The sequence below is a fragment of the Schistosoma haematobium genome, chromosome 1 (assembly GCF_000699445.3).
Source record: "Schistosoma haematobium chromosome 1, whole genome shotgun sequence".
In the NCBI taxonomy this organism is placed as follows: Eukaryota; Metazoa; Platyhelminthes; class Trematoda; order Strigeidida; family Schistosomatidae; genus Schistosoma; species Schistosoma haematobium.
The window spans coordinates 52,479,322-52,500,708 of record NC_067196.1 but is presented as its reverse complement, the minus strand read 5'-3'; the positions used below and the strand labels follow the sequence as shown (position 1 = coordinate 52,500,708).

The following is a 21,387-nucleotide window of genomic DNA, read 5'->3' as shown; positions in this document are numbered from 1 at the left end:
ATAACAGTTGTACACTAAAGATTTGTTCTATAAAATAAGTAGATCAATATGGAAATTCTCTTGAGAATATAACTCAATGTAAAATATACTGTCTCATCCAAACAAAAAATATCCATAAGAATAAATTTATGCAAATAATATTCCTTTGAAGACAAAATAATTCGTAGGGATTTACGCATCAATGGTTGTGTGATAAGCATTACCTATATGTTTAAATAGGAAATCATTTAATTTGTATGAGTGCTGTAAAATGCCTAGCATGAATGAAAGCGAACTGACGACTTTAGGAGGTCTAATATTCATGTTCATTCAAGAATAAAATATGGAGAGATAAAGGACATCTTGTCAATAAGAATATAATATCAAGATATAATAAGATTCTAAGACATATGATCACATTAACAACAAAGCTTCGTGTATTCTTTTAATGATATAAAAACTGATAAACACTTTTAATTATAAAACTTACTTTAGCATTTGATTCACTGTCAGGAGAGGAAGCAATGAGGGATGAAGCCAAAGCCAAATCATTAAAAGATATTCAAAGAGGACATTGGGATTCAAGATGGCGGTTAAGTTCTAAGAACTCTGAAAACTCCATAAATCCGGATCCCCAAAGACGATCAGTTCGATCTGGTCATGAATTAAATTCTCTCGATGATAATGCTTTTGTGATTATAATTGCAGTCTCTGTATTCGGATCATTTATTTTAATAGCAAATTTATTGGTAATATTAATATTTACACGATACAAGCGCCAAAAAATGAAACAGGATGAACGTAAACCATCTGGTGAGAGATAGATGAAGATTGAATTATATCTGATTGAATACATTTTTTCTTTAAACCCCCTATATCCTCTTTTTCACTGTTTGATTTGTATAATTTTCTATGACTTACATATCTTAACACGGTTTGACTTAAGTTTTATGTAATTTTCATCTCGTTATTTATGGTTGCCCTTTTTTTTAACTAAACTCACCTATGATAGAAAGTCAGTTGTTTGCTTCAGCAACTAAATCACGAAATAAACTTCACCCATATATATGTACATACATTAGTTAAATAGTAAATATGAGTTACTATCGAATCAGTCAGATTTTCTGTAGCATATTAGAAGTCTAGCAATGTCAATATCTAAGACTAAATTAATCAGTCTCTTTCTCTATTAGAGCTTCGAAAATAGGTTCGTCAATTCTACTAGTATTTATATGCTCAATTTAGTATTAATTTCGGAACTGTAGTAATTATTCTATCAGTAGTTGGAGTAAACATTGTTGTGAATAAGATTCAGTTAATACATCAACACCCCGATAAAATTATATCCTTTTGAATCCCATAGTATTCCATAGACTGGTTGTTTACTAATGATCCACAACACTAGGAAAGTATCCTTCTTAAAAATTTTCAAATGGATTCTCTTGAAATAAATCAAACTATATAAATCGCGACCACGTAAACAGCTGGACAGTGAATCAAAAAGGTTCATTAGAGTAAGTGGCTTATTAACTAGTTATTCCTTTATTTGAAAACAATTAGTATAGTCAATTAAACAGCATTTCCAAAGCTTTTTAATGATTACATAAGAATGGGGGCTTGTGAAAATTGTAGTATTTTTAAATCTAAGCAAGACTACCATTGAATACCCGGAAGTATTGGACGATTATTTCGTTCTAGTACGAGACTCCTCAACAGTTCGCAGCCACGATTCCACATGCTGGACTCAAACCCAGTACCATTAGTCTCGCGCCCGAATGCTTATCGTCTAGACCACTAAGCCAACATGCAATTGTGTTAATGTCTAATTTCAATCGGTTCATGATCTTGCGCAACCAATGTGCTTACTAGTGACTGGTTTCAAGATGGACTTCCTGGAGTATTAATGAGAAGTCGTGACCAGAGGAATTCAATCCGTGTCGGGTAAAGACAGGTATCTACCTCAGACAATGGATGAATGGTTGATCAGGATCATGGATCGATTGAAACTAGACATTAACACAATTGCATGTCGGCTTAGTGGTCTAGACGATAAGCATTCGGGCGCGAGACTAATGGTACTGGGTTTGAGTCCAGCATGTGGAATCGTGGCTGCGAACTGTTGAGGAGTCTCGAACTAGAACGAAATAATCGTCCAATACTTCCAGGTTTTCAATGATGGTCTAGCTTAGATCGGCTCATGAATTCAACTATTGAGCTTACATAAGAGTCTACTCTCTTAAATGTTGGTAATATATGATTATAGTCGAAACAGAAAACATCTAAAATCACGATTCTCATACTTACCCTATTAAGACCACCAAAAGAAGTCAATTTTAGAAAACTTTCGGTTTATCAAATCAACTGACGTTTAATCAAAATGCCACAGTAGCTGTCTTGCAATTAAAATCAACTTAAATAACACAAAAGATTGAAGTTATTGAAGCAAATATTAATTTAGTGCTCTCTGAAAAAATCTGTGAAGCTGATAGCAATTAAGATTTTTATGTCAGAGACTATATGAAGATATAATGTGCATACTTGTCAAGTTTGAATACTTAATCCAAAAAGCAAGCATTCGATTTTTCAGGAATTAGTTTCTTTTCATACTACGATTAGAAAACTTGAAAGTACTTAACTATCCAAACAATAGAGATCTACCGTTTGTCAGGCAGCGTAAAAACAACAATGAAATGTGACGATAAATGAGGAAATGTGTTAAAACGAGCACAGAATCCAAATTTAAAAAGGAATCTGATCACTTATCCATTCTTGGATCAAAAACTACTTACAATGATGTCCATCATTTAGAAATTCATGAATTTGAACATCATTAATTTAATTGCAGTTACATTTACTGCAAATATTTAATAAAAGTAGGATCTTTAAAAATGCCATTTCAGTTACATTTACCGTTTTAAATATATTGTGTTAGTAAAATTTATGTGCGATTAAAAATACTAACTATCTACTGAAATAGGATTATGCTTACTTGATGGGGATATTACAGAAGCTAAATTTATCATATCCTCATCATCATGTTGGCTAATCGATCTCATTGATTTATTATGAAAAGTTATAAATAGTGATCGCAAGTTCTTCTACTCATCTGAGTTAGAATGGGATTAGGACATACTCCAACGGTAAATTAAATGATTGAATGACTTCACATAAAAAATGAACAAACATGTAAACTGCCATTAACTGTAAGCCAGTATGAAGTATGTATGATGTGTATTTGTTTATTAAAAAATTACTTACTTTATTGGCATATATATTAAATAACTTTTATCCATTTTTTCAGCTGCGGGGGACCTTATGCAAATATACCCAGTAGAAAATGGTTTCTCAGAAATACACACAAATACACAGACCAGTTTTCCAATGTATCCAGACGATATGCGTTTAAATGCCAGTTACATGTTGCAGTCAGTACCACATGACCAGGTAACAAATGAGGTTATAAATGAAATATACTAATTAGATTAAAACACATTTTGCTACACCTGAACAAACAACACTTTAGTGTTTTATAACGATAATTTACTAGATTATTTACAGAAATGACTTATGAATAGACAATAACTTCTCAGAACTATCAATTGGTTAATTTTCATAGTTTGGGAATAAACCGAATGAATATACAAAGAACCAAAATAAAACATTATTATAACACTGACTATATACTTCAATGATAAACTCAAAATCTGAGAAAAATACTTACTGTTTTTGCTATCTGAAGCATTTAAAATCTAACCCTATATGACGAGAATTAACTGTTGAATGTCACTTTTATCCACGGTTGTTCTGTTTTTTTATTCATCCTAACATGTATTAAGATACATTTGACTGAATACTAAAGTAACTAAGTTAACGGTTTTCATTTTCTCTTCAGTAACCATACTGAGCTGTAACATTTTAAATGTACCCAAAGAGGTAAACTCATCATTCTTACTTCTGCACGAAGACTTCTGGCTACTATTTTATTTAACTATTATTGTGGTTTGGGCTACTTATGTTGACAGATATATGTAGTATGCAACAGTAATAGAAGACTGAATTAAAGAAGAGAATTAGGAAACAGAAAGCATTCGGAATAACAACAAAATTGAAAGTATCAAGTAAAGGACGACTGAAGATAGGTGTGCAAATAATGTCTATAATGTATGATTTTCATTATTTTGCAGAAGTACTATGTGATTGTACATGAGACGATAAATAGATTTACCGTACCTTGATCATCGTTCACTACATCATCAGCATTATTGATCAAAGTACATTACTCTCAACATCATATTGAACATAACATTATCTACCAAGAAATGTCACCTTATACAAAATACTTTAATAAATTTTAATCGACATCAGAATGTTTACTTCAGTCAAATATCTGACATCAGTCATATCTCGATAAAATGAGGAAAATATAGGACAGATGCAAAATAATTCATTGACTACATTACTATTATTTTTGTGCAAAGAACTGGTATTTTATCGTTATGTTAGAATAACAATACTTTTGTTTGATTTCTCATAATATAAATAAGCTATCCAATATTTTCCTCTTTCAGTAAAACAAACAAAAATATTTTGAGCAAGTCAAATATAGTGTAGAAACCACTCAGTTTCTCTGGTTAGCGTCTTTTTAGTGAGTTGATTTTCTACGGAATGGGGTCACTAACCCCATGCCCAACCCTTCTCCTTTATCCAGGCTTGGGACCGTCAGTAGCCGCAGAGGTGCTCCAGGCGGAGTTTTTAGTTTTAAACTTTGCTTAACATTATCTGAAATCATCGACTAGATTATCATACAAATCTTAATGGTGAAAAGGAAATCACTTGTTATTAAATTTATAGACTTAGAGCTTTGTCAACGTTTATAGACAGAAATGGTTCCATATTTACAAAGAAAAGATTTTCAAAGCCAAATACTTTAATGTAGACTAAATAACTGCTTTATTTTAAAACAGAAATATTTCAGTTCGAAGGTAATTTTTAAGAATAAACTTTTCCTTGATATTGTCCTTGGGAATATTTTAAGTCATGTTAAAATCACTGATAACAGTACTTTGTGTAACCAAGTACTCTAACCGAGTATCTGATGAGGTAAAAATAAAAGTAAGTTAGTGTCAATTTTTTCTCCATCGACATTCGTAATTTTTAGTCAATGTTATCATTATCCACCTTTAGTTTTCACCCTTTCAAAATGGATGGGAACAAATACCTTTGAATATATGTCCAGATCAAACTTCATCTATTATAAGAGGAAATCAAATATTTTCAAGCTCACCTCACTCAAGCATAAATGCAATGAATATGCAGAACTTCAACTCTCCAAATCATATAGAATTTAATAATCGACCTTCCAGTGATATATCTATTCAACCATCGTCTGTTTTAATAAATAATGCTGATCAAACTACAGTGGCTTATTTAAACCCAGATAATGGAACGGTAGAAGCGATTCAAAATATTCAAGATTATCATGACTGTTCAGAATTTATGCCCCCACTATTTCCCAATAGTTGTTCGTCTCACAATTACGATACAGAACAAAATCTGAGAAATATAGAGCGCCCTACACCCACTCACAGACGGCTTGTCACTATCGGTAGAACCTTGACTGAAAAAAGTAACAGAACTAGGTCACCACATTCTGGAGCTGCTTCAAGTGTTTCCACTATCAGGTCGAATGGATATGGAAATACTAATAGTTTAGAAAGGAGTCTTTCAACTTTTCAACGATCTCATCACTCGAACTTGCTGGGTGACTACAGACATCTTGGTGGTGGCTTGACGTTACCTAACGGGGGCCTCGGACTAAATATAATGAGTCAGAGTCCCCATCAAAACGGACAGTTGTTTATATCAAACGCGAGGACTTCAGGAAGCTGGATTCAAAATGGAATGACTACAAGTTTTCATGGAGGTAATGCTCCGTCATGGAAGCATTGTGTCAATCCTCATGCAAGCGGTAAATTTAACTTTTAGTATTCCAATGAAATATTAATGTGTTGTATCTCTGTGAAAAGTTGTTGGAAGTTTAGATAGCTTGTGTACAATATAACATGTTTAACAACGTCGTAGTGCAAAACGAGCTATTCAAAAAATAGCCACGAAAAATAATAGATTTAAATTGGAAAAAATCCTATTAAACGATCATATCTGAATTTCTGACCTTGAACTTCGTTACATTCCGAGTTCCTGGTACTAACTCACATAATCTTATTGGTATCATAGCTAATAAAAAAGCAAATGGACAGTACCGTACTACTGAGAACATTTCAATTCTATCTATAGTTAATATCCTAGCTATACAAATAAGCTCGAAGTTGACATTTAGTCGATGAGTAGTTCAAATTCAGTAGGAAATAAGTTAACAATATTTCCTTATATGGTAGGCGAGAAACTATCAGTATTATTTAACAAGAGGCGATTAAAATCATATATGAAGATACACTAATTTAATTTTACGTAAGAAAAAAATGAAATTATTGCATAATTTATTATCAGGCCATATGGTAGGGGAATTGAAATTTCATGGTCATCTAGGATTTGTGTGTCAGTTCGAATTAGATGCATAACTTCCATTATTTACCATCGAACACTTAAATGTATCAGTGCTTCAATACCATAAGTTGAGATTGTATCTGAATAAAGAACAATTAAGATTTATACGACATGAGGTTATAACTAATTATTCATCGATAGTAACATTCATATAAACAAAATCAAAATATACATTTTGATAGTTGAGAACATGAGTCAATTGAAGCTAGACCACCATGGAGAACCTGCAAGCACTGGACAGCCGTTTCGTCCTAGTATGGGACTCTTCAGCAATGAGCATCCACGATTCGAACCCAGGACCTATCAATCTCTCGCGCGAACGCTTGACCTCTAGACAAATGAACCGGCATCCAACGGTGTTAGTGTCTAACTTCAACCAATCTGCGAAATGACGCCACCGTACACCATTGTCTTCAGTGGGTAACTATCTCACAGCAGACACGGTTGAACTCCACTGGTCACTACTTATCACTAGAACTCCAGTCACTAGTGTGCATGTGTTGATTAGTATCAGAAGGGATTTTGTGGACAGTATAGTAATTTTAATAGTTGAGATCATGAATCAATTGAAGCTTTCAAGTTTAGATAAACTAGATTAGATTTCGAATATGCTTTGTTAAAAAAAATATTCTTATTTTTCACAAAACTTATTAATTTTAGATGAATACACATCATCAGAACAACAAGTAGCAAGAAATTCATACAATTCCTTTGGACAACAATCTGTATCACATCTCACGAACAGTTTTGAATTGCCTGATGTTCATGTTTTCAGCAACCGGCAGCATACACAAACGAACAAGGTTAGTACTTTTAACTGAACAAGTCCATCTTTACCACAAACCTATAAGATAATTATGTAAAGAAATATGAATTGAAATACCAATTCACTTTCAAAAAGACACTTTTTGAAAATAAAGATATCCTAGACTCTAAGTTGGCACAATAAAGTTTAGTAACAAGATTTAAGGCTAAAGCATATGTCATTTTGTTGGTACCTTAAAGAAGAACAAGCGAACTAAGTAAAAATAGTTAATTTTACATGTGTATAACAGAAGTCAAGATACTTCTTAAGAAGAAAGCGTAACAAGAAGTTCAATAGTCTTCAAAGGAACAATTTAAACGAAGTGTGAAAAACTACAACTTGATGGAACATAAATCCGATAGAAATGGTGCTGTACGTTGAGTTAAAATGAAGATAAAAAAGCACTCTGAAATACTCTATGTACGAACTAATCCCCATCTCTTTTTTAATATACCATAAAATTAATTGATATCCATCGTTAAAGTAGCTTTATGGTTAGCAATACAGAAAACCCTTGTATTCAGGTTAAAAAAAATGTTCATGAAATCTGTACAGAATCATACAATTCGATCAAGGCTTAATTCAAGCTTTATACCAAATCTGACTTGTCCTTGTTAACCCTCGTGGTGCATAAGTCGACAACTAGGATCCTTCAACCAACTCAGTCATGGGCAATCCTATCCAGCTTTTTCCAAGTGCTATTCATCCAGCCTCCGACCTCCGGCGTAATGTATTCTTTGTCCTTCCTCTTTTCCTTTCCACTTCAGCATTCTAAGTTTGTACTTAACTTGTGATGCAGTTACATGATCTCCACAATGAATGTTATATATATCTCCCATGTCTTTTCCCAGTCTTTTCTTCATCTGGAAGCTGGTTTGTTCTCTCCCACAGAAGGTTGTTGCTGATGGTATCTGGTCAACAGACATTGAGTATCTTACGTAGACAATTGTTTATAAATACTTGTGCATTTTGATGATGGTTGTGGTAGTTCTCTAGGTTTCAGCTCTGTACTTTAGAACAGGCTTACCGTTCGTAATGAAAACTCCTGACTTTAGAGTTGACTGACAGTTGTTTTGAGTTGCATATGTTCTCCAACTGTAGGAATGCTGCTCTTGCTTTGCCGATCCTTACCTTTACGTCTGCATCGTATCATCCTAGTTCGCCGATGATGCTGGTTAGGTACTTGAAACTTTCTACCTCTCCCAGAGTTTCTCCAGTAAATTTGATTGGGTTTGTACTACCTGTGTTGTATTACAGGATATCGCTTCTTCCTTTGTTAATGTTAGGGCTTATTGCTGCTGAGGCTACTGCTACCCTGATTGTATTTCTTTGGTGTGTATGAAATAGAAGAGCCAGGTCGTCTGCAAAGTACAAATCGTCTAGCTGCATCTAGGCTCTCCATTGTATTTCGTGCTTCCCCTCAGATGTTGAGGTCTCCATAATCCAGTCAACCACTAGATGAAAGGGGAAGGACGTAAGCAACGGTCATCACTTGGAATGCATCTGTCAGCTGTCCTCCATGCACGACTCTGCGGTGTAGGCCGTCCCGTGAATTCCGTATGATGTTGATTATTTCCTCAGGTATACCATAGCGTCGAGGAAGCTTCCATAAACTTCTCTTATCCACGCTGTAAAATGCTTTCTCATAATCAAGGAAGTTGATGTATAGTGACGAGTTCTACTCAACTGATTGTTAACGATGATCCGTAGTGTAGCGATTTGGCCTGTGAACGACCGATCCTTACGGAATCCGGTTTGGAAGTTGGGCGTCTACTGAGTCATTTATTCTGTTCAAAACACTGTTGAAAACGTTTCCTGGTATTATTATCAGTGTGATGCCTCTGCAGCTCTCACATTTGCCAAGATCTGCTTTCTTTGATATCTTGGTTAGGTATTCTTCATCCCAGTCTGTAGGCACTTTTTCCTCCTCCCAAATTTACCTGAATAGAACACGGAGCATGTTTGTAATTGCCTTTGTGTCTGACTTCAGTACTTCAGCTGCAATGTTGTCTGATTCTCCTGCTTTCTCACTCTTGATTTGTCTGATAGCCATCCTGGTTTCTTCGACTGTTGTTGAAGTAACAGCTGTAGGAAGATCAATGTGTGCTGCTTCGATGCCTGGTAGATTCAGTGGAGCTGGTCTATTCAAAAGTTTTTCAAAGTGTTCTTACCCACCTTTCCCTCTGTCCCTGGATTTCAGTAATTGGTGTGTCTTCTTTACTTCTTTGTCTTTTATGCTAAACAAGACAAACTCAGTTTCTTCTCTTGTTACTTCGTTTTCACAGGGTCCCGAGGTCTCATCATTACATTACTATCAGGAATCACCAGTGAAGTATATGGCACAATTGGAAAATAATTGGCCACAACCAAATCAAAATAACAATGACTGCAGAAATATGAGCATAGAGTTTCCGTCAAATGGATCGACTATACCACCACCAAATGATTTTCAAACTACTGGTTCCCATATCCCTTACATACAAGTTAATAGTTCCACTCCTACCGTCAATAGACCATATTATCATATAGCAGATGAAAATAAGAATATTATTAACCAAGAAGGTCCTGGTGCAGATCATTTACACGCAACTGACCAACGTTTAGGTATACCCAGAAACGTTTCAGATAATATGATAACACATCAAAATATGGGCAACTACTCTTCATATGGTTGTATTTTATAACAATCCGCATCCTGTTATGTTACTTCACTACAAAATTGTACAGTAAGATATTTCTGTGTATGAACTAAATTTATACCTGCTATAACATTTAATAGACACTTTAAAGAAGCTGTAAATCTATCCAAATTTAATCGCTCATAGAAACTGTACAAAGAAACTATGAAAAATCTTTGGTCAATAGTGACATTAAACAGAATCTCATGTTATGCACGTGCTTTGATTTTATATTTTTGGAAATGTATCATTTTCCTGATTGTTCACTGTAAATTATGCTATCTACCAGTACTTTATAAAAAAACAAAAACAAATCTTGAATCACCTTTGTATTCTGACATGTTTTATTGTTAAATTTGACTTCTTAAACTATGAAAACGTAACTGATAAGAGATTTACAAAACTTCGTGTTATTTTTTCTTATCTCTTTGATTTCAACTTCTTGATTAACTATTTTAAGTTCACACATTTCAAAATATTACATTAACAGATAGCTTGTCACCACATATATAAATATAAATAATCCCTGAATCTTCACTACTTTATAAGTGTGATCAGATTAATACAAAAGGAGAAGTTATGTTTAAAATCATAATGGTATTTTATTTGACTGAATAAGAAGGACAAAGATTTTGTCAATGAGAAGTATAAGATATACGTAAAATTAATGATCAATGGTGATATCGTTTTAAAAAGTAGCAAATAGTGTACGATAAACATAAATACACTGAGAGCATAGTATAATTATGACGTGTGTTTTGGAGTGATAGACATAATCCCTTCATAAAAAAAAGTAAATTAAACAATTTATTCGCTAAATTTTGGCTTGATATATCTTAACACTTTCATCCTCAGTATTAACTAGTGGTAATTATTACTGTTTAGTGCTGCAGTGAGTTTAGAGAATACACAGCTTACTCTTTGAAGAGAACTGAGTTTAGTGAGGTTGAGTTGATGTGTGCGATGTGATCTACAGAGGTTATTGTATCTTACTCAAATACGAAATTGATATTTTGACTTTTGGTAGCCATTGGAAGCTATCACAATATTCGATAAAATCAGAGGATAAACCAGTTTTAGAGATTCAGTATTTCCTTCTTAGGAATAAATTCAACACTGAAACAAACCCAAAAATATTAAAGAACTACTGATTTAGTTTGTGCATTTACTGTAAGACCAATAGTAAGTCAACTTGCTTTAGCAGACTAACACAAAAAAAAAAGAAACATAATCCAAGCATTAATATGTATTTTCAATGGTTAAGATTATGAGTCAGTTGAAGCTAGACCACCATGGAAAACCCGGGAGCACTGGACGACCGTTTCGTCCTATTGTGGGACCCCTCAGCAGTGCTCATCCACGACCTCGCCCCCTGCGAGATTCGAACCCAGGACGTACTGGTCTCGCGCCCGAGCACTTAACCACCAGACCACTGAGCCGGCGCCCAACGGTGTTAATGTCTAACTTCAACTCCACGAACAATGTATGTTTCTTGAGATGTAGCTCATAACCTGTGAGTCTGAAATTTCCCAAAAGACTGAAGTCAAAGATCAATGAATTACTGCATCAATTTCCTGTTTCAACCTAACCATCATAAATTATATTCTGCTTCGGCTAATCTGATGCTTATTCATTAGCCGTAGAATGAATCAAGAAGAGAGTGAACGAAATTAATTCTTTTTATCTTCAGTAACTGAAATTTGATGTATACAATAATTCTTATCAGTTGAAAGTGAAGCTATAAAACTGAACTTCATACATAATTTATGTTAGATACTGAGATTAATAGCTCTCTTACAACCAACATTTCCGTAGATCTGGAAGACGCTCCTGTAAGTTATTGATATGTAAAGGTGTTACTTCTTGTAAATTATTTCAAATAATACGATATAAAGTGAATTTATTGTTTTAAAGTTTTTCATCATCTCCAAACCGTTGTAAGTTACAACTAATTATATTACCAGCAACAAACGTTTCGAAGTAAATGTTCATCCTAACACTGATCTAAACTGTCAATGAAGTTAGAATTAATAAAACACTTAACGAATTGTTTTTAAGAAATGGACTAATTACTGTTTCCAGCTTAGTCCTGTGAAGCATATAGACTGCTTTACTTACGTCATACATCTTTGTGCAGACATTTTAACACACTTAATCTGTTGTGATGTCATTTTATTTGGCTTAATGACAAAATAACATTCTGTGAATAACAAACTCTGGTCAAAGTGAGTATTTAAAAAATTTTTGGCTAGCGCACATGCCCTAACTTTCGTCTTATTAAGGTTTTGTACATTATTCGTAAACTAGTTAATAAACTGATGACAAGTCTGATCACAAAAGTCGCAAGCTTTTACATGAAATTCTGATAAAGTGTAAGTCTAGTCAGAGTTTCAGTATCATTTCCTTATAAACAAGAATAAGTATATTATTCCAAACAAATTTCCTCTCGCCTAATAATAACAAACAATAAATATCCATAACTAGAAACGGTTAGAAAAACACATATATAATATACACTAGTTTGTTTATTGTTCATGAGTGATGTCAAAAAGTTTGGTTAAGATTTTCAGTGACCAATGTTCCCCATGTAAATCTAATTACGTTATTACCAAAGGTATTCAGTTAAGAAATGCATTATTTCATTGCAGTCAAAGGAATTTTAATGTTATCAGTGTGATGACTTTTGCTCTTGTCATCTATCACGTGGATAAATCGCCAATCAGATCATCAACTTATATGACCTCATTTTTGTGCTAAACCGACGACACATCAAGCAGCACTCAGTCAGTCAGCAACAACGTAGAACTTTGTACGTACGTACATCAGTTCGAGTTGCCATACCACATTAGCACAGAGACAAATTGTCGATTCAAATCCCATAGTGGTGGAAGTAACAAAAGTATAAGTGTAGTGAAGGAGAACACAGGTGAGGACAACCGAATTATATTTAGCACAGAGTTACTTGGTAAAATAGAAAAACTGTACTATAATACCTAATTTGCAAAATGTTCAATAATTGTCTCGGACCTCATTGTTCTTGCATTTCCATACTAATTGCTTTCTATTCCTGTTCGTCCTTCCTTGATCTTCTCGACCTTCTGCTGCCAGACATTACATTCCTGACTCGCATTAGAAACTACTTATGTCAATATACGTAGCACCCACCACATAAGTAGTAATCGGAAACATTAGGGTCTGAAGATGTTATTCAAGGCGTATAATCCAGTGAAATAAATTTAGAAAGAAAAAAAGAAAGGAACATGAAGAATTCAGAAGATTAGAATTTGGGAGAACACAAAAAGTGGATGTGTGCTACTCATTTTGACATAAGTAGTATATGATGCTAGTCATGAACAGAAGGTCTGGCAGGGCATCGAACAGTCAAGAATGGTAACAGGATGCAATTTGCATGAAAATCTAAGAACAATGGAATCTGAGTCATTTTGAGACAATAGGTGGACATTTTGCAAATTAAGCATTTACTTTATGATTGTTAGATTTTATTAACAAGTCCTGTAATATTTTGAAACACATTCGATTGTCCCCACTCGTGTTCGATTCACTACAGATGCACCTGCGTCACTGCAAACGATTTTGAGCCATGTCACTCAGGGTCTCCAACCATCGGTTGCTGTCATCTAGCGGTCCCCAACCAGGTAGTCTACACCTCCCAGCATGGCTCAGTCCACTTGTCAGTGACTTCATGAACTTGAGCCACGTTTTAGTCTGGCCGCCCCTACCTTTCTTCCAATCTACTCCTATGCAACAAAACATCGCTCGTCGGGGCAGTCGGTTATTGGGCATAAGTAACACGTGTCCCAGCCATCTCAACTGATGAAGTTTCACCACTTCATCAATTGATTTGCCATCCATACCTAGTACCCGTTTCCTAACAACTGCGTTACTTACTCGATGGTCCCAGGATATACGAGCAATATTTCGAAGACACCTATGATCAAATACTAGTAACCTACGGATATCCTCTACTCTGACCAGCCATGTTTCACTGCCATAAACTAGGACGGAACAAACTGCTGCGCAGTAAACTCGTCCTTTGGTTGATAGACGGATATCTCGCCTACGCCATAAATGACGCAAGTTGGTAAAAGCTAGTCGAGCCTTCTGTATCCGTGCTGACATTTCGTCACACACCAGACCACAAGGGCTGATGAGACTTCCCAGATTAGTGAAGCGGTCGACACGCTCAACTACTTCACTCCCTATCATTAGTTCGGGTGTCGATGCAACCCAATCCTGAAGCAACACTTTGCATTTCGAGGGGAGAATCGCATGTCGAACATGCTTGCATTGTTGCTTACGGTGATCAGAAAACTCTGCATTTTGTCAGCATCTTCACCAAATAAAACTATGTCGTCAGCATATTCTAAGTCAACAAGTGAATCTCCCAGTGAAAGTTCAACTCCTGGAAATTTAGATGAGGAAAGTGTTATCTCTAAAAGCACGTCAACGACAAAGCTATATAAAATTGGATAGAGTGAACAGCGCTGACGAACACCATTTGAGGTAATCAATTCTGATGACAGTTCACCATAAGCTCTCACTCGACCAGTTATGTTCGAGTAGAGAGCCTTTATAAGGTTAATGTACTTCTTTGGTACTCCTTTCAGTGACAAACACTGCCGTAAAACCTTACGATCAACAGAGTCATATGCCGCCTTAACGTCAAGAAATACTACTATTGAGAGACGTCCAAATGAGTGTCTATGTTCTAGGACCTGACGTAGTGTGAATATCTGGTCTATAAAACCACGTCCAGGTCGAAAACCGGCCTGGTTTTCTCTAGTCTCCTCGTCACGAGCTCTAGTTAGGCGTCGAAGCATTATTGAAGCAAATATTTTAGACACTACATTAGTCAAACTGATTCCTCTATGATTGTCACAAGAGGACTTTTGTCCTTTCTTATAGACTGGCACAGTCAGTGATTGAGACCAGTCAGTTGGGATTACGTCCAGTTCCCAAATTCTACCTAAAACCTCAGTTAATCCCACTGCTAATACTGGACCACCATCCTTAAAAATCTCAGGAGTAAACCTATACGGGCCTGCTGGTCTCCCTCGCTTCAGATTTCCTATTGCTTTTTCAACTTCGTAGAGTCGGAGGACCTACATTAACTTGCCATTCAGGTTAACTGGAGACCGCGGGAAACCGAAGTGTGGCTGAAGGCCAGTTGAACTGATCCCTAAAGTGTTCTGTCCATCGATCCAATCTCCTGGATTGAGAATGTATAATATGTCCATCTTTCTCTGAGAGTGTTTCGCTAACAGTCGGGTTCCTAATAACGGTTTCCTTAACAAGTCTGAACAATTGTCTGCTGTTACCTATTGCCGCTGCCTTTTCCACCTCTCTTGTTTTCGCTACCCACCACTGTTCACGATCATTGCGTAGACTTCTTGTCAGCTTGCGCTTAAGCTGACTCCGCTCTTCATTATGTTCAGAGCCAGGTGGAATGAGTTTCCGAGCATCCATCAGTGCTCCAGAATGAGCGACAGTCTTCTATCGAGTCCCTCGATCGGTGGCTGATGGAGATGTGATCTATTTGGGTCCAACGTTGGGACGAATTAGGTGGTCTCCATGTTAAAAGATGCTTTTTCTTATGCTTAAAGTTAGTATTAGCAAGAAACGGGCGGTTATCTGAGCATAGCTGCAACAGACGGTCGCCATTATCTGTTCTTTGAGCCATGATGCTATAAGATCCACCCAGGTGTCTTTCCCTATCGCTTAGTTTACCTACTTGAGCATTAAAGTTACCGGCCACTATTACTACATCCGAGCGCCTAGATTTTCGGAGGAGATAGGAGAGCTTTCTGTACAACTCATCTTTTACATCATCTGAGCTACAGTCAGTGGGAGAATAGGCAGAGACGACGAAGAGGCAACGACTAGTGTCTCTAGCTTTCCGAAATTATAAAGTCCTAGCTAAGGAAGCCTGGTGTCCTATTTGGCACAATGTTCGGACGTTAAAAGCTCCTACATGTAGTTTATAGCGTGGTTTTAGAAGTCCAGGAATAACATTCCACCTAATCGAATCGTTTGCATATGGTTAGTCATAGAGATAAAAGATTTATTGGGAGGTGTAGGAATGATCTGGTTGTGACCAGCTTGGTCTCGTGTGTTGTTATGAGTATGACAGCTGATGTCACTTCCTGGCTTCCCACACTATGGAAACGTATTTATTGAGGAACCTGAAGAGAAAATCGGATTAGTGTTGGTCTTAACGACCTGGGAGCGTGATCGCAGAGCCCAAGGGACAACTGCTTGAGGCCAGTCACGCACAGCGTTCTTGTGGAAATTTTTTAATGTGCTAACTCCGTTCTTCAAAGGGCTTTGCCTCCGGGGACGGCAGCATCGCTGCAGATGCTGGTTGTCTGATAAAAACGCCTGACTGTTCTCACGCCCCTCTACAGTCAGCCGTACGACTTCACCCTCAGAACTTCGGTTGCTGCTTCTAGTCTTACCGTTCTCCGATCGACGCGCTTGACATGGTAGAAAGTACAGGAACATAGGTTCCAGCCAGTACATCTTGGTTGAGACATCACGATAGGCAAACCCAACCACCGCCTCAAGGTAGCAGATACGGTCGGGTCAACCGGCACTGGCAGTCTTGCGAGAACTCTGAGTCCTTACTTGTCCTTCTCGCATGGCCCCTCCCATTTGGTTCAGAATGCAATCTAGGCCTCCACTGTATGAACAATTTATTTCAGATGTACGTAGTCTATATACAAGCAAACCAGTCAGCATTACCCTGTAAAATAAAAAATAACAATTATACAAGACCAGTTAAAAAGTGGCTGCGGATGTGAGAGCCTGCTCAATCCCCCATTTTCAGTGAAAATTTAATCCGTTTTGGGGAAATTTTGAGGAAGTGGCACAAAGGCTCCAAAATTTCCACACATCTGGGGAAGTTCCCCAATATTTGCCTAAAACTTTGGGTTTTCCCCCATACTTTGAGGAAGACTAATGGACTTTGTGAAAAACCCTAAACTGTACCTAAAATGGGGAGATTGGATGTATATAATAAACTGGTAATAATTTAAGAATGAGAAATCATATAACAATACCCAATAGGTCAAACAAAAACTTATGATAAAGGAAATACGAACATATGTACAAAATTTAATCATCATCCATTATGAGTAGATGTAATAGTAGTCTATAAATAATTCCTGGCAGTTACCATTCATTTATTCTTCGTCGGACATAAAAGTCAAACAATAATTATTTGAGTAAATGTTTGCTCGCACATTCATATGAATGGTGATTAATGCTATGGCTGAAAATGAGGGACATTATTACCTGCTGACTGTTGTGACATGTGGTGTCCGAAATCTGTTGCTCACGCACGGTATGATACTCGCTAACCCCCCCCCAACTGACTACTTGATGGAGAATACAAGATTGAAATAGAAAGTGGATTGGATCACCGAATAAAGTGCACATATATTCACCCATACATACCACTCTATCCCTTGCTAGAAATGGAGTGATATAGGAAATTGACCCATTGACCTCGATCAAATGAGCTTGACAATTAGGTCACTTCTGATCGCCATCGAATGACCTTTTCGTCAAGACCCTCCTGATAAACTCTCCATGTCGCTGACACTGAGTCATGATTTTTTTAAAACCTACCAGTATCCCATATAAAATTACGATTTGATCGTGATTCACCAATTATCTGCTTATGAAAAACAAAGGAGTGCTGCATCATATACTGTTCTATCATTGATGAACTCGGTGAGACAATATTTCATGGACCGACCCATCATATCTAACATGAGAGGTTTTGGATTTTTGCGCGAAATTCATTCATCCATTTGGCTGAATAGCAGTTTGTTTGGTGTCAATTCGTGATGAAAACCCTAAACCTAATTCCTAACCCTAACCATCAACTGTGAATCATAATTCTACTTCCTTACATTAGTTTATAACCCTCATTTAGTCCAAATTTGTAGATAAGCATTCTTAGTGTCACTATAACTTCACTCAAAAGTCATTTATTGATTATAGTCTCGCCAAAAAACCATTCTCTTGAACATCTTACTGTGCATCGTCTGGATGTAACCTCTTTAATAATGGCCTCAGTGAATCCAGTTTCCTCAACAGGAACCACTAAAGCAAGCGTGTACATCCCCAGATCAGCCATATGATATTATTAACTATGAAAAATATGGATGTTTTTTTAACCACTTTTCGGTTCCATTCTATTAAACAGATTATAAAGTTTTTAAAATGTACTTGACAGAAAATATAACAAGATATAAACGACAGTTATTATACACAAATTATTTTTTACAAAATTCTCATATTTACATGAACGATATTCATATTGAATTCAGAAAGAAAATACTGTACTAAACCGACTGATAATCATGCAATTTTTACAAACAAGTTAGGTGGTTATAATTTCTAGACCATGAGATCATTATTTGTGATGTGATGCAGTAGGTTCTCGAGAAGAAGAGGCTTGTTGTTGTGGATTTGTCTTATTCTGACGTTGTCGAACACACATAACCAGCTGCTCAGCTGTTACAGGATACATGATACTTTCAATAATGGCTAGCATAAAATATAAAACATGGTTACTGTTTATTAACATTCTTAAATAGCCCCATGCAGTTGTCAAAAGAATTATTACCTTTTTATTGTGTAGCTATTAGATGACTGAACTAGACAGCCACCTATTCTTCGATATGATGCTTAGTCTTACTGTTCGGAGTACGTATAATTTAATTGTGGAGAGCCCGTAAAACTTAGTATTACCAAGGTACAGTCGTTTGCGTAGATATTGGTTTCACTGTCATCATTCGTGTAAAAGAAAGTTACGATTTCTCAGAAACTAACAATTAGTACTATAGTGGTCACATTAGCTGTGAGTACGGCTAAAAATTCAAGTACATATTCATCTTTGTGTTTCTCAAGTATTTTTTCATAACTGTTGAAGTGATTTTGTTGATCATTTCTCTTATTTCGAAAGTCCCGGTGGGTGACAAAATCACTTTGGTTAAAGCCACTTGATTTTTGACAAATTGAGAAAACTGAATGAGTCGATCTAAGCTAGACCAGTATTGAAAACCTGGAAGCACCGGACGACCGTTTCGTCCTAGTATAAGTAGGATGTTCTAGTCTACCAAAAACAAGTATACTGTGCATCAAGCGAATCTGTATTGATATACATCTATAAAAAATGATGTTTGGAAGTAAATCCTGAAGCAATTGTTTACTGATTGAAGTATTCAGCTTTCGATTAGCTCTGTACCACCTACTTCAGTTTAGGAGGCTGGGTGACATTGCAGTGAACGAGAACACCAGTGGAGACGACCGAATCTCTTAGTAAAACCTGAGAACCATACAGTAAATACTTCATTTGCAAAATACCAATCAATCGTCTCAGATTTTATTGTTCCTTCGTTTTCACACTAATCATTCTCTTTTCTACGATCTTGTTAACCTGCCGCAACGCATTTTACTTCCGATTGATGATACATACTACTTATATCTGTAGACATCACTAGTATTCACACCAAGTGGCTCAAATAGGTGAGAAGTGGGATGAATGCGTACGTTGCAAGTATTTGATCATAAGTGTCTCCAAAGCACTTTACGTATCGTGGAACCAATTAGCAAGTAATGATATAGGCAACGGTTTGATCTAAGGTATGAATGACGAGTCGATCGATAAGGCTATAGACCTATATCGCATTGTTTTCTCTTGAGCTAAACTTTTACAATTTGATCAATCTAAAATACATCATTTTTATTTTAAATCATCTAGATATACAACCTATTTGACAATCGAGTGTATATTTTATTTGATTTTAAACGTTCATAAAATATCAAAAACTCAATAATCAAAACTTACCGACTCCTGATTTGTGATAGTTCGGCTCTGTCTTGTCAGTGCGCACACGTAGAACTTTCCAACCGACACCAGGAACGCATATACATTCTACGATCTTTCCGTCTAAAACTTTATCACGTGAACTAACATGTGCAAGCTTGGCAGATGGCACCGTAAGACCACCAAGAAAGAGATGTCCAATGTAACCCGGAATTTCACTAAAGTAATAAACAGATGAGTGCAGTTCTCAGTGTACTAACTGATAACGATAAACAGTGTTAAACAATAAACATTTCAATATTACTTACTTATTAACGCCTGTTACTCCTCGTGAAGGAGCATAGGCCGCTCACCAGCATTCTCCATCCATCCCTGTCCTGGGCAATCCTTTCCAGCTCCTTTCAGTTGTTATTCATCCTTTTCATATGTGCTTCTATTTCCCGACGTAATGTGTTCTTTGACCTTCCTCTTTTCCGCTTTCCTTCAGGATTCCAAGTTAGAGCTTGCCTCGTGATGCAGTTTGATGATTTGCGTGATGTATGTCCTATCCATTTCCATCGTCTTTTCCTAATTTCTTCAACTGGAAGCTGGTTTGTTCTCTCCCACAAAAGGCTATTGCTGATGGTATCCGACCAATGAATGTTGAGTATCTTGCGTAGACAACCATTTATAAATATTTGTACCTTCTTGATGGTGGTTGTTGTAGTTCTCGAAGTTTCAGCTCCGTACAGTAGAACTGACTGTCTTGACGTTCGTATTGAGGATTGTGACTTTGATATTGGTTGAAAGTTGTTTTGAGTCCCATATGTTCTTCGATTGCAGGGATGCGGCCCTTGCTTTGCCAAACCTCGCCTTTACATCTGCATCTGAACCTCCTTGTCCATCGGTGATGCTTCCCAGATATGTGAAGGATTCTACATCTTCCAGAGTTTCGCCATCAAGAGTAATTGGATTGCTGTTCTCCGTGTTGTATTTGAGAACTTTGGTTTACCCCTTGTGTATGTTGAGGCCTACTGATGCAGAGACTGCTGCTACACTGGCTGTCTTTATCTGCATTTGTTCATGTGTATGCGATAGGAGGGCTAGGTCATCTGCGAAGTCCCAATCGTCTAATTGGTTCTGAGCTGTCGATTGTATGCCGTGTTTTCCCTCAGATGTCGAGGTCTTCATAATCCAGTCGACCACCAGAAGAAAGAGGAAGGGAGAGAGTTGACAGCCTTGTCTGACTCCGGTCCTTACTTGGAATGCATCTGTCAGCTGTCCTCCATGCACTACTTTGCACTGTAGTCCGTCGTATGAGTTCCGGATAATGTTGACAATCTTCTCAGGAACTCCGTAGTGTCGAAGAAGTTTCCATAACGTCCTCCTATCTACACTGTCGAATGCCTTTTCATAATCAATGGAGTTGACGTACAGTGACGAGTTCTACTCAACTGATTATTCGACGATGATCCGTAGTGTCGCAATTTCGTCTGTGCACGACCGATCCCTACGGAATCCAG

At 36.6% G+C, this 21,387-nt stretch overlaps 1 protein-coding gene across 2 annotated transcripts in view; it reads left to right on the top strand.

Annotated features, from left to right (window-relative positions):
• Positions 1 to 11,114, top strand: part of MS3_00001568 (uncharacterized protein) — a gene marked incomplete at its 3' end in the record, with an annotated part of 95,128 nt that extends 84,014 nt beyond the window's left edge. The window contains exons 18-22 of one of the 2 annotated variants that reach the window (XM_051209031.1): positions 475 to 792; positions 3,281 to 3,423; positions 5,164 to 5,947; positions 7,204 to 7,346; positions 9,634 to 11,114. In XM_051209031.1, the coding sequence (XP_051074452.1) occupies positions 475 to 792; positions 3,281 to 3,423; positions 5,164 to 5,947; positions 7,204 to 7,346; positions 9,634 to 10,032 (1,787 nt within the window). The remainder of the gene's footprint in view (positions 1 to 474; positions 793 to 3,280; positions 3,424 to 5,163; positions 5,948 to 7,203; positions 7,347 to 9,633) is intronic. The other variant, XM_035733991.2, reaches the window with a different exon arrangement.
• Between the last annotated feature and the right edge of the window lie 10,273 nt (positions 11,115 to 21,387).